The 14,688-nt window shown below is 37.4% G+C and overlaps 1 protein-coding gene across 3 annotated transcripts in view; it reads left to right on the forward strand.

Moving 5' to 3' along the window:
• Window positions 1–14,688, forward strand: part of FSIP2 (fibrous sheath interacting protein 2) — a 104,674-nt gene that overhangs the window by 32,525 nt on the left and 57,461 nt on the right. For all 3 annotated transcript variants that reach the window (XM_086719107.1, XM_086719105.1, XM_086719106.1), the window contains 2 exons: window positions 8,360–8,417; window positions 12,519–12,555. In XM_086719107.1, coding sequence (XP_086575233.1) covers window positions 8,360–8,417; window positions 12,519–12,555 — 95 coding nt within the window. The remainder of the gene's footprint in view (window positions 1–8,359; window positions 8,418–12,518; window positions 12,556–14,688) is intronic.

The following is a 14,688-nucleotide window of genomic DNA, read 5'->3' on the forward strand; positions in this document are numbered from 1 at the left end:
AGCTTTGGGTAGTATTGACATTTTGACAATATTTATTCTTCCAATCCATGAGCAGGGAATGTCTTTCCATTTCTTTAAATCTTCTTCAATTACCTTCATAAGCTTTCTATAGTTTTCAGCATACAGATCCTTTACATCTTTGGTTAGATTTATTCCTAGGTATTTTATGCTTCTTGGTGCAATTGTGAATGGGATCAGTTTCTTTATTTGTCTTTCTGTTGCTTCATTGTTAGTGTATAAGAATGCAACTGATTTCTGTACATTGATTTTGTATCCTGCAACTTTGCTGAATTCCTGTATCAGTTCTAGCAGACTTTTGGTGGAGTCTATCGGATTTTCCATGTATAATATCATGTCATCTGCAAAAAGCGAAAGCTTGACTTCATCTTTGCCAATTTGGATGCCTTTGATTTCCTTTTGTTGTCTGATTGCTGATGCTAGAACTCCCAGCACTATGTTAAACAACAGCGGTGAGAGTGGGCATCCCTGTCGTGTTCCTGATCTCAGGGAAAAAGCTCTCAGTTTTTCCCCATTGAGGATGATGTTAGCTGTGGGCTTTTCATAAATGGCTTTTATGATCTTTAAGTATGTTCCTTCTATCCCGACTTTCTCAAGGGTTTTTATTAAGAAAGGGTGCTGGATTTTGTCAAAGGCCTTTTCTGCATCGATTGACAGGATCATATGGTTCTTCTCTTTTTTTTTGTTAATGTGATGTATCACGTTGATTGATTTGCGAATGTTGAACCAGCCCTGCATCCCAGGAGTGAATCCCACTTGATCATGGTGAATAATTCTTTTTATATGCCGTTGAATTCGATTTGCTAGTATCTTATTGAGAATTTTTGCATCCATATTCATCAGGGATATTGGCCTGTAGTTCTCTTTGTTTACTGGGTCTCTGTCTGGTTTAGGAATCAAAGTAATACTGGCTTCATAGAATGAGTCTGGAAGTTTTCCTTCCCTTTCTATTTCTTGGAATAGCTTGAGAAGGATAGGTATTATCTCTGCTTTAAACGTCTGGTAGAACTCCCCTGGGAAGCCATCTGGTCCTGGACTCTTATTTGTTGGGAGATTTTTGATAACCGATTCAATTTCTTCGCTGGTGATGGGTCTGTTCAAGCTTTCTATTTCCTCCTGATTGAGTTTTGGAAGAGTGTGGGTGTTCAGGAATTTGTCCATTTCTTCCAGGTTGTCCAATTTGTTGGCATATAATTTTTCATAGTATTCCCTGATAATTGTTTGTATCTCTGAGGGATTGTTTGTAATCATTCCATTTTCATTCATGATTTTATCTATTTGGGTCATCTCCCTTTTCTTTTTGAGAAGCCTGGCTAGAGGTTTGTCAATTTTGTTTATTTTTTCAAAAAACCAACTCTTGGTTTCGTTGATCTGCTCTACAGTTTTTTTAGATTCTATATTGTTTATTTCTGCTCTGATCTTTATTATTTCTCTTCTTCTGCTGGGTTTAGGCTGCCTTTGCTGTTCTGCTTCTAGTTCCTTTAGGTGTGCTGTTAGATTTTGTATTTGGGATTTTTCTTGTTTCTTGAGATAGGCCTGGATTGCAATGTATTTTCCTCTCAGGACTGCCTTTGCTGCGTCCCAAAGCGTTTGGATTGTTGTATTTTCATTTTCGTTTGTTTCCATATATTTTTTAATTTCTTCTCTAATTGCCTGGTTGACCCACTCATTCGTTAGTAGGGTGTTCTTTAACCTCCATGCTTTTGGAGGTTTTCCAGACTTTTTCCTGTGGTTGATTTCAAGCTTCATAGCATTGTGGTCTGAAAGTATGCATGGTATGATTTCAATTCTTGTAAACTTATGAAGGGCTGTTTTGTGACCCAGTATATGATCTATCTTGGAGAATGTTCCATGTGCACTCGAGAAGAAAGTATATTCTGTTGCTTTGGGATGCAGAGTTCTAAATATATCTGTCAAGTCCATCTGATCCAATGTCTCCTTCAGGGCCCTTGTTTCTTTATTGATTGTGTGCCTAGATGATCTGTCCATTTTTGTAAGTGGGGTGTTAAAGTCCCCTGCAATTACCACATTCTTCTCAATAAGGTTGCTTATGTTTATGAGTAATTGTTTTATATATTTGGGCGCTCCGGTATTCGGCGCATAGACATTTATAATTGTTAGCTCTTCCTGATGGATAAACCCTGTCACTATTATATAATGTCCTTCTTCATCTCTTGTTACAGCCTTTAATTTAAAGTCTAGTTTGTCTGATATAAGTATGGCTACTCCTGCTTTCTTTTGGCTTCCAGTAGCATGATAAATAGTTCTCCATCCCCTCACTCTCAATCTAAAGGTGTCCTCAGGTCTACAATGAGTCTCTTGTAGACAGCAAATAGATGGCTCTTGTTTTCTTATCCATTCTGATACCCTATGTCTTTTGGTTGGTGCATTTAATCCATTTACATTCAGTGTTATTATAGAAAGATATGGGTTTAGAGTCATTGTGGTGTCTGTATGTTTTATGCTTGTAGTGATGTCTCTGGTACTTTGTCTCACAGGGTCCCCCTTAGGATCTCTTGGAGGGCTGGTTTAGTGGTGACAAATTCCTTCAGTTTTTGTTTGTTTGGGAAGACCTTTATCTCTCCTTCTATTCTAAATGACAGACTTGCTGGATAAAGGATTCTCGGCTGCATATTTTTTCTGTCTAGCACACTGAAAATCTCGTGCCAATTCTTTCTGGCCTGCCAAGTTTCAAAGGAGAGATCAGTCACGAGTCTTATAGGTCTCCCTTTATATGTGAGGGCACGTTTACCCCTTGCTGCTTTCAGAATTTTCTCTTTATCCTTGTATTTTGCCAGTTTCACTATGATATGTCGTGCAGAAGATCGATTCAAGTTACGTCTGAAGGGAGTTCTCTGTGCCTCTTGGATTTCAATGCCTTTTTCCTTCCCCACTTCAGGGAAGTTCTCAGCTATTATTTCTTCAAGTACCCCTTCAGCACCTTTCCCTCTCTCTTCCTCCTCTGGGATACCAATTATGCATATATTATTTCTTTTTAGTGTATCACTTAGTTCTCTAATTTTCCCCTCATACTCCTGGATTTTTTTATCTCTCTTTTTCTCAGCTTCCTCTTTTTCCATAACTTTATCTTCTAGTTCACCTATTCTCTCCTCTGCCTCTTCAATCCGAGCCATGGTGGTTTCCATTTTGTTATGCATTTCGTTTAAAGCGTTTTTCAGCTCCTCGTGACTGTTCCTTAGTCCCTTGATCTCCATAGCAAGAGATTCTCTGCTGTCAGCTATACTGTTTTCAAGCCCAGCGATTAATTTTATGACTATTATTCTAAATTCACTTTCTGTTATATTATTTAAATCCTTTTTGATCAGCTCATTAGCTGTTGTTATTTCCTGGAGATTCTTCTGAGGGGAATTCTTCCGCTTGGTCATTTTGGATAGTCCCTGGCGTGGTGAGGACCTGCAGGGCACTTCCCCTGTGCTGTGGTGTATAACTGGAGTTGGTGGGCGGAGCCGCAGTCAGACCTGATGTCTGCCCCCAGCCCACTGCTGGGGCCACAGTCAGACTGGTGTGTGCCTTCTCTTCCCCTCTCCTAGGGGCGGGATTCACTGTGGGGTGGGGTGGCCCGTCTGGGCTACTTGCACACTGCCAGGCTTGTGATGCTGGGGATCTGGCGTCTTAGCTGGGGTGGGTAGGCAAGGTGCACAGGGGCAGGAGGGGCAGGCTTAGCTTGCTTCTCCTTAGGTGATCCACTTCAGGAGGGGCCCTGTGGCAGCAGGAGGGAGTCAGATCCGCTGCCGGAGGTTTGGCTCCGCAGAAGCGCAGAGTTGGGTGTTTGAGTGAAGCGAGCAAGTTCCCTGGCAGGAACTGGTTCTCTTTGGGATTTTGGCTGGGGGATGGGCGGGGGAGATGGCGCTGGCGAGCGCCTTTGTTCCCCACCAGACTGAGCTCTGTCGTCAGGGGGCTCAGCAGCTCTCCTTCCCTTTGTCCTCCAGCCTTCCCGCTTTCTGAGCAGAGCTGTTAACTTATGACCTCCCAGACGCTAAGTCACGCTTGCTGTGGGAACACAGTCCGTCAGGCCCCTCTGCTTTTTGCAAGCCAGACTCGGGGGCTCTGCTTGGCCGCCGAGCCGCCCCTCCGCCCCGGCTCCCTCCCGCCAGTCCGTGGAGCGCGCACCACCTCGCCGCCCTTCCTACCCTCTTCTGTGGGCCTCTCGTCTGCACTTGGCTCCGGCGACTCCGTTCTGCTAATCCTCTGGCGGTTTTCTGGGTTATTTAGGCAGGTGTAGGTGGAATCTAAGTGATCAGCAGAACGCGCGGTGAGCCCAGCGTCCTCCTACGCCGCCATCTTCCCTCCGGTTCCTAGAATTTGACTTTTAACTGAATGTAAGCCACTTACATTTTGTTAATTACAACCTTTGGAAGATTTTTACTGCCATATTGGTGTTTTGCTTTGTTCTGCTTCTTGATATTTTCTTTTAATTTCTCCTTTCTTGCTTTCTTTCAGAGTATTAAATTTGCTCTGATATTCTCTTTTAATTTATTAAACTTATTTTTTTTTAATTTTTTTTCAACATTTATTTATTTTTGGGATAGAGAGAGACAGAGCATGAACGGGGGAGGGGCAGAGAGAGAGGGAGACACAGAATCGGAAACAGGCTCCAGGCTCTGAGCCATCAGGCCAGAGCCCAACGCGGGGCTCGAACTCGCGGACCGCGAGATGGTGACCTGGCTGAAGTCGGACGCTTAACCGACTGCGCCACCCAGGCGCCCCTTAAACTTATTTTTTAATCCAGTTTTCCCTCTACAGTTTTAGGAATTGTATGCTGTGTATATTCCTTTTGACAATTACCTTTGAATTTTAACAAGTATACTTAAAGTAAAAGTCAAAGTTAGAATAATTTACTTCTAAATCACTATCTCACATTTAACCAGTTATTTAGTTTTGATTTTTATTACCATCTAAATTAAAATTCTGTTTTTATACATCCAGGTTTTGTTTATATTTTTCCATGTTTACCAATATTTTGTTGTTGTTGTTCACCGTTCCTTTTTGCATTTTGTCCTTTACAGAATCACCTTCATTCTTCCTAAAGTAAATCCATTCTTCAGAAATGTCATTAGTGAATGTATTTTGGGAATAAATCCTCAGATTTTATTTGATAAAACTCTCCTTATTTTACCCGTGTTCTGGGATATAATTATGGCTGGATATACAAGTTATTAAGAACAGTTATTTTTCTCTTAGCACTTTGAAGATACTGTTTTACTTAAATGTTCTACTTTTTCTGTACTTAATAATTCTTGTGTAAGTGATTCTTCCCCTCCCCTCCATACACACCTCAGTCTGCTTTTAAGGTCTTGCCTTTGTTTTTCGTTAGTATCACCATAGTGAACAGGTCTGGAAAAGTTTCAGCTATTTTTCTCTCCTATATTGCTTCTCTCCACTTTATTATTTTCTTCTAAAACTCCAGGTATATATATGTTAGATATCTTCTTTTTCTTCTACATCCTTTAACAACTATCATATTTTCTATCTCTCTGGTGCTGCATTCTGGTTGATTTCTTCCAATTTGTCCTCCAAATCACCAATTCTTTCTTCAGTTTATCTAATTTACTATTTTATCAATTCCATGCACTTTGAAATTTTTCTGGTTTACATATATATATATATATATATATATATATATATATATATATATCTGAGTAGATATTTTTCAAATTTGACTTGACTTTTTTGATAGGTTCTTGTCCCATTCCTGTATTTTCCAATTCCATCTTTATATATTTTAACAGATAAAATTCACTTTTTAAATATTCTATATCTAGTAATTCAAATATTTTAAAACATTGATGTCTATGCCTAATGCTATTTTTTCTGCAGTCATGGTGTTTCTTCATATTTGTCTGTGTGTGTAGTGTGTGTGTGTGTGTGTGTGTGTGTGTACAGGGCATTATTATATATGTGAGCTCATTTTTTAAATTTATTATTATGTTTTAAATGTTTATTTATTTTGAGAGATAGCAAGCATGAGCAGAGGAGGGGCAGAGAGAAAGAGAGAGAATCCCAGGCAGGGCTGAAACTCAGGAACTGTGAGATCATGACCTGAGCTGAAATCAAGAATCAGCTGTTAACCAACTGAGCCACGCAGGTGCTCCATGAGCTCACTTTTAAATTTTATTATTTATTTTTGAGGAAGACAGAGAGAGTGCATGCAGGGAAGGGGCAGAGGGAAAGAAGGAATCTCAAGCAGGCTCAGCATTGTCCACACAGAGCCGGACATGGGGCTCAAACTCATGAAACTGAAATCACAACCTGAGCCGAAATCGAGTCAGACACTTAACCGACTGAGCCACCCAGGTGTCCCTGTCTGTGAGCTCATATCTGGCAGAAATGTATCATTGGGAATTCCATATTTGGATAGTATATATTGCTCTATAGAATCAAATTAGACACATTAAATATGTATACTTCTTTGATCACCAGTTATGGTTCAATAAAGCAGTTAAAATTTTACCATATGCTTCTGGTAGGTATCTGGGAGAGATAGCAATACAGGTTTATTTTAATTTTTATGGAATATACAGTATATTTGAACCTCAAAGTTATATAAGAATTAATCATCACAGATTATCTCTTAAGAGATATTTTTGGGGCACCCGAGTGGCTCAGTAGGTTAAGTGACTGACTTCGGCTCAGGTCATAATCTCACAGCTTATGGGGTCGAGCCCCGTGTCGTGCTCTGTGCTGACAGCTGGGAGCCTGGAGTCAGCTTCAGATTCTGTGTCTCCCTCTCTCTGCCCCTCCCCTGCTTGCTCTCTCTCTCTCTCTCTCTCCCTCTCTCAAAAATAAAATAAACATTAAAATTTTTTTTTAAAAAGAGATTTTTATTTTTTCCTCTTCCTTTATCCAAGGCTGAGGCCAAGACATAATTTATTTGTGCTGCTATCTCTGTGGCATGAGTTTACGTTTAAAGACATCTCTTCTACCAAGGGTATAGCTCTTTGGGATCCAGTACTTTTTTAGAGGCTCTTAGTTTTGATTCTCCACCTTGTTTGCAGGTATTGCCGAGTCTCATAAGGAAGGCATCAGCTTTAACACTTGCTTACCCTTCTAGATTTGTGCTACCCCAAATTTTTTGCTTGATTGTTTTTAAGAGGTTGGTTTCAATGTTTTATATAGAATTTTAGGCAAATTTTTTTTTAATTTCTAACTCCCACATATTAATGGAAACCACAGAAAAGGTTTTTTTTTTTTTGTTTTCTATTTTGTTTTTAAAATAGTACTGTCTTCACACTTAATTTCCCAGTTACTCACTCTTAATTCCAGTTACTTCTCCAAACCTAGCATACACAAAAACATACCCACAAAAACAAACCCCAAAAGGTTCATGAGATTTAAATAAGACTTTTTCATGCACATGATTAGTACCTATTGATTACTCATTTATTAGAAGAAACAAGAGTTACCATTTAAACTTGACTTTGAACTGGTTCTAATTACTGATAATAGTTTCTGAAATCAGGGCATCCTTTTTGTCTACATCTTTTATTCATTTGTTTTGTTTTTTTTTTTTTTGCATAGTTGACATATACCAATCCAGCATGCCTGTAGAGATGTACTGCACAGACTTCCTATATCACTTATATATGAAGTATTTACTAAAACCCAGTAGTAGAATCATGCTGGATTATGTACAAAGCAAGTTCGCTAATATTCAAGCAGGAGGAGATTAATGGCAGATAAACCAATGAATAAATGGTGAGGAGCATATTAATCAAATAATGCATTCAACAAATAAATGTTACTGTACACTGTGTGTTAAGTGCTGAGGATATAGTGGTAAATTTATGTCATAGTCAGGAAGACAGAAGAGTAAACATTTAATTATGATATAACATAATGAGTTTTATAATAGAAACATGTGTAGAATGCTTTAGGAGCACTGAAGAAAGATATTTATTTATTTACTTAGGCAAGGGTTTCTAGTGGAATTAACACAAACTGAATGAAGCCTAAAAGACGAGAAGTTAAAAGAAGGCGTAGGGTGCTTGAGACAAAGGAAATGGCAAAAACAAAGGCCCAGAGGCATGGAAAACATGTTACTCAGTAAACTATGTTATTCTGTGTCTCTGGACTATAGAACATACATGAATATATAGAGGCTAACCAGAGTAGACACTACAGAGGTAAGTAAGAACATCAGATTGTATGGTATATTTTATGTCTTACTAAGGAATTTGGACTTCATTGTGGAGAGTGTCTGGAGACTTTTAAACAAAACAGTCTGAGAGAATAAAGATCTACTAGAGGATATTAATTTCCACTTTACAAGTTTCTGGGGAAGAATACAAACTAATTACAATTTTCTTTTTCTAATAATTAGGACCTCAGGTTCATGCCAGATCCAAGGGTACTTTCCCTTGTCATATTTTCACAAATACGTAAGTATCTAAGAAAATTAGTGTATAATTATAAATTAATACTTTAATAATCACATGAGTGCTATTCAAAAGCAAATGATTACATGTAACCTTCTAGTAGTTCTACTGAAAACTTCTGTCTTTTGCAAACTTTCAGCACTAAGCGTAAACTGTAAAGCAGACAAAGCCAATGTTCTTCCTCTTCCTTTTCTGTTTCCTTATCCCCAGTGTGGTTCTACACTTCCACTATATTCAGAGCCTTCGTGCACCTTTCAAGTATATCCTACATTAACTCCCCCACTACAGGAGATTTCCAGGATCTAAACCTGTTTCTTTGCTTTTTTTTCCCTTTGAAGCATTTACCATTTCTTGGCTTTTTGAGATTGTTGGCTTCCTAAGGATGGTAAACTAGTTTATTCCCAAGTATTAGCTTCATCAGTTATTCTTCTCCTAAAGGGTATTTGCAGTATAATCCCAAATAATAACCACTAACATTGGAAATTGCAAGTCTCTGGAGAAGAAATTTTGGGGACCTGGGGGATTTCTATTCCACAAACTCTGGTGGTCACCTATTCGGTTAGTGGTTATATACGATCTTCTCAACTTTAGAAGAAAAACTATTATTTTTGGCCCGTATCATCACCTTTTTAAAAAAGTAGTATGTTGGGGCACCTGGGTGGCGCAGTCGGTTAAGCGTCCGACCTCAGCCAGGTCACGATCTCGCGGTCTGGGAGTTCGAGCCCCGCGTCGGGCTCTGGGCTGATGGCCCAGAGCCTGGAGCCTGTTTCCGATTCTGTGTCTCCCTCTCTCTCTGCCCCTCCCCCGTTCATGCTCTGTCTCTCTCTGTCCCAAAAATAAATAAACGTTGAAAAAAAAATTTTAAAAAGTAGTATGCCAAAAAATGTCCAGCATATACTTTAGAAACCAAATCACTATGAAAATGGTTGGGTAAAGTTAAGTGATGTATGGCAATAGAGGGTGTCAAAATATTCAGATCAAGCTTCCTTGGAGGAAGGATCTTGATTTTAGGACTGATGTCAGTCTGACTGACTTACTGAGACTTCATAGGATATGTAGCACTGTAATAGATGCAGGAGGAAGAAAACTGACTAGTTCAGTTTAAAGCAATAGTATGGAGTGGAGGAATGATGATCATGTTTATATAATGACCATTTTTATTTTATTGAATAAATAATTTTTTATTTATTGAAAATATAAATACCTCTTCATTAAAAAGTTTGCAGGAGGTTCATAAATCTTAATTTTTGCCTTCTTATTTTCCCCACCCAAGATTACAGAACTACAGAATCATTTGAATCTTTCATAGTAAATATTTCGGCTACTCTTTCATTAAAAATCTTAGATTGGCTAAGATGACTAACTCAGTGCATGGCCTGGAGCTTCTTTACCAGTTCCTCCCAAATTGACAGGAATACTTACGGCTGCATTACCCAGCCTAACCTCAGGTCAGAATACAAATAAAACACAACTAAAGATACTTTCTGGTCTGACTATGCCCATCCATCATACACATATCACATTCCTCTTGTTCTTTTTTTTTTTTAATTTTTTTAAATGTTTATTTATGTTTGAGAGGTGGGGTGGAGCAGAAAGAGAGGGAGACACAGAATCCGAAGCAGGCTTCAGGCTCTGAGCTGTGAGCACAGTGCTTGAACCCATGAACCATGAGATCATGACCTGAGCCGAAGTCAGATGCCTAATTGACTGAGCCACCCAGGTGTTCCATACATTCCTCTTGTTCTGATTTAACTCCAGATTTTGTAAGACTTTACTATGGAATCATTATATCTGATCTACTGTCCACCTCCTCTCCCCTCCCTTTCTTCTATTGTTTAATTCTAGTTTTTTCTAATGCCAATACAAAAGGCACAGAAATTTTTATAAAATAGACATGGAAATTCAGGACCAAGAGGACGAAGACAAAGCAAAAATGTTTACCCCACGATAGCGGGGGGTGGGGGGATGGTAAACAGAGTTGCATAATTGTGTACTGCACTTTGATAATGAGTAAGTTTTGCATTATTGGAATGGAAGATGTAAGGGGTAACAGAGTGAAGAAAGCAATAAGTCTGCAGTTGTGCGGACTGTGGTCAGGAATTTGTAGTTTATTTAATGGGTGGCACTCTGATGGTTTGGAGGGGGAAGTAATGGTCACATTAGTATGCATGATAGATAACTCTGACAGAATTATATAAGAAAAATTGAAGGCAAGAAACCAGGAACCAGTTCTCAAAGTCCATTAGTGGCATGCACTAATTTTGTATTAGACAGTAGGCCTAGATCCAAAAGACTTTAAATGGGAATTTATTTATCAAACATTAATTGAGAAGCTTCTATGTTCAAAACATAATGCTAAATGTTAGGCAGATACCACAATGAAGAAAACCATGCCCCTGTGTTTGGCAGGTGTTGCTTTTCAAGGATATCATGGAGCTGGAGAAAGGGGATAGAAATAGGGCAAGTTAAAATAGCACAGAGCTCACTGTTTTTATCTAGATCAACCATTTTTCTTGAATAAACATTCTCTGGCATGCTGAAAGACTTTGGTTAATTTTCAGAGTTCAGAAAACTGAAAAAAAAAGACAATTACTATGAAATTGTAATTTTTTGCCAGTTTTTCATTACTTTTATAGAGGAGTAGATTTTAGAGCTTCTTACTCTGCCTTTTTCACCAATGTCATCCTTTATCTGGTTATTAAAATTGTTTGAAGTGTTCTTCATAAAACTTTATGTTATTTGGTTAATTTTATTCTTAGGTCTTTGCTGTTTGTTTGGATCCATATACAGGCCTTTGGGACAGAAAGCCTGTTGGAGACAGTTATTAGTAAATAGGTTGGACTCCTTGAGTTCTATTTGGTCTCTACAGTATAATGTGAAGGGAACAGAAAAATGAATCTGGGAGAGCTAACTTGCAAAATATCTAAAAGAAGAAAACTATGCTTAGGTTGACCTGAGAAATCAGATCCTGAAGAAATAAAGAAGGCCAAAAGACATGTCACTGACATCAGCTTTCATTCTCCACGTTCCATACTGCAAAAAAGGTTTTAGTCTAAGTATGGTTTTTACCAAGCCCAATTTCTGAGCTGAAACCAATGAAGGTGTTCTTTGGGGTGTTTTTTTTTTTTGGTGTTTTTTTTGGGGGGGTGAAGATGGGAGGGTTGGTTTGAATTTGGTTTTTGTTTTTTCTGCCAAGATTTAGGATATAATTCCCAGTCTTGCTGTCTCTCATTGAATTTCAGACTCCAGGAAAAATTGAATTTTATAATGGATAGTACAGGCCTTCAAAACTGGAAAGGGGATGTCAATTTTCTTTTAAGAAAGTAGGAAGAGGGCCTATGTTGAAATATATGAGAATATCATATACCTGAATATAAGCAAAGAGCCCATGTTGAAATTTATGAAAGTATCATATGGTCTTAGAGCTTGTTTTATTAATGACTTGTTTTTCCTCTAATTTTAATTATTGTTATTTTACTTGTTATAATTCAGAAACTGTGTTTTCTATTTCATTAGTGTGTGATGATAAATAATTCTAATTAGAAAACATGATAGAATATTTTCATATATAGAAAAGGTCTACATTTAAGTTGGTATTCCATGGCTAGAAACTAATTATTTTAACACGCAGTTATTGAATAATCATTCACATATTCCCTTCCTGCTGTTTGATGAGAGCATAGAGTTGTCAGAAAGGTCTTCTCAAATACCTTGCCACCTTATGGTGCCTTTTAGTGAACAGAAAGGACAAGTCTCCTTCTCTCTCCAATTCTGTGTCTTCCTCCAGAGAGCCACAAAGCAGGCATGGCAAAGGAGGGTCAGAAGTAGAATTTTTAGATAGATGTATTTTTTATGCATCAGCTACAATTCTATACCTTCAAGCAATAAAGTATGTGGGCCAGTATCAAAGGAGCAGGATAAATTGGAGAGAGGGGGAGGAGGTGACAAAAAATAAAGCTTATTCTTCCTTTTGAATTTCTATAGAAAAACTCTCAGATATAAAGATAAGAAGCAGGTGATTAATGATTAGAAATTTTGGAAAAAGTTATATCAATTCTTGACCCTAGACAATAACTAAATGCTCAACCTTTCTTGACTTTACAGAGAACAGAGCTTCTTACAAAATTGCTGGCAAGAAAAAGTATGTATCATTGATGAACAGCATATTAATCATACTTTCTAATGTGTCATAATAGAAAAAAAAACTGTGAATATAATAATGAGGAATCACCTATTGATATTAATGTCTTCCTCTGCCTTTCTTTAAAGTTTACTTTCAGTTAATTCTTAAATTTTTCAGTGATCTAAAGTTCTTATCAAAAGATAATGTTGGCCCTTCAGAGAGAAGTTTCATGGGTATAGAGGTGTGTGGAATGACATTAAAGGACATAGCCATCATGACAGCAACAAATACCACAAACCTATTTTATCATGGGAAACCATTAGGTGACATGGCTTTGCAGACTTGGCTGGTAAGCTGGGATGCCTGGGTCTAGCTCTAGACATTTTAGTAAGAAGTGGCCTGGTCACCATAGAATGTCACACAAAAAGGTACCTTGTCACCTATGAGTTGAGACTTGGAATAGGCAGATAATATGGTCCAATTTACAAAGCCCTAGTCTGGAACTAGTCAGACCACTCAGGAAATAGAAAGGGGTTGGAGAACAACACATACTCTGACATACTTTTTCCCATGGACACTTGCTCAAGTCATAGAGTGTGTAGCAAATATAAAAGCTTTGATTCAAGGGAATATTTCTTAGTTTAACATTAAAATGGAAAGCAAATGAAAACTAGGTTTTAATTCCTATACTTCACTACTTAGAAAACTTTTGGAATATCTCTCTTTCATATATAAAATTTAGAAACTCTTTCTCACACCTAGCCTAAGAATAATAATGTAGATTTTTAAAAAGTTATTCCTGGTAATAAAGTTTGAATACAAAAGTAGTGTATATAGAATGTCTTAGTTTATTATGTATTGCAGTGGATTATAACAATTACTTTTTCTGTTAAAATTTATATTTTATTTTAAAAATGTTTGATTTAGGATGTCATTATATAAAACAAGTATTATACAATATATTCCTTCATCCAAAATATGTTTTCAAATCACTAGCCATTGTACAATAAGTGAAAAAAATATATTGGCAGACTCATGAATTAGAATAAGATAGAATTGCTCTCCCTAGGGTGCCTCTAAATACTCTCCCAATATATCAGGAGAGAGTATGTTGTATAGATGTTAAATTTTCTTTGAATGTTGCCCTGAAATATGAATACTTCCATGCTAACTTAAGGTAATATGTTGGGTATCAGCAGCCTCTTCACAGGAATCATACTAGCCTTCCAGACTTTGAGGTCAATTACTTAATGTTTATAGCCTTTATGTCTTAAGAGTAATAACAATTTAAAAGCAGATTACTCATTTATTATAGGCAAAAGAATTTTTGCAAGCTCAAATTTATTTTCAGGAAATAAGTCGTGGTTGATAGAATTCTACACATGCATTCTATTTCTGCTTTTGGTCCAGTGTAATCTGTGTCACCACCATTAACTACTAAGAAAATGGTTATCCAAATCTGGTCCTTGGGTTTATATTTCTGGTTCAAAATGAGGAATTCAATTTCTCTACCCTTTTCCTCTCCTGACTCTTTCAGACCCCAGTCTAGTGGAGCCCTTTTTTTTTTCTATCTAATTTGTTCTTTCATTGCATCATCATTTCTCAGCCTTCTTACCTAAAATAAGTTTGCATTGATAGTCTCGTTCAATGCAAAGTGATTCAGTCTCCATAAGCATTTCCTTTTGTTGCTATCAAATAATTCTTAACGTTAGCTGCAGTCATTTCCATATATATATAAATCACAGATTCACCTCTGCAGCAGAGAATGGGAAGGAGAGATGGCTTATTTTCATCCTTACATCTTAGCTAGACAGACAGATGCCTCTGAAAGCACCCAAATGTTTTGACCACATGTTTTGAGAAATACTTTGTTGTAAATAATCTGGTATATTACTAAATAATATTTCTGGGTTGTAGACACTGTTTCTTCTTGCCAACGCTTGCAGAAGCATTGTTATGTAGCTAGACAGCAGTTTGGTGAGATTTTTTTTCTATTTCATCAAAAAGTCATTTATCTCAGCAATGAATGCTGGGAAAAAACAATAAAAAACTTCTGAGGGAATGTGAATCAAATGAAAACCTACAAAAAATATTTTACTACGGTACAGAATAAGTCGATTTGAAATTAATCTGAGATTCTAAATAAATTCA

The sequence above is a fragment of the Puma concolor genome, chromosome C1 (assembly GCF_028749965.1).
Source record: "Puma concolor isolate L17-30 chromosome C1, mPumCon1.1.hap2, whole genome shotgun sequence".
Lineage (NCBI taxonomy): Eukaryota > Metazoa > Chordata > Mammalia > Carnivora > Felidae > Puma > Puma concolor.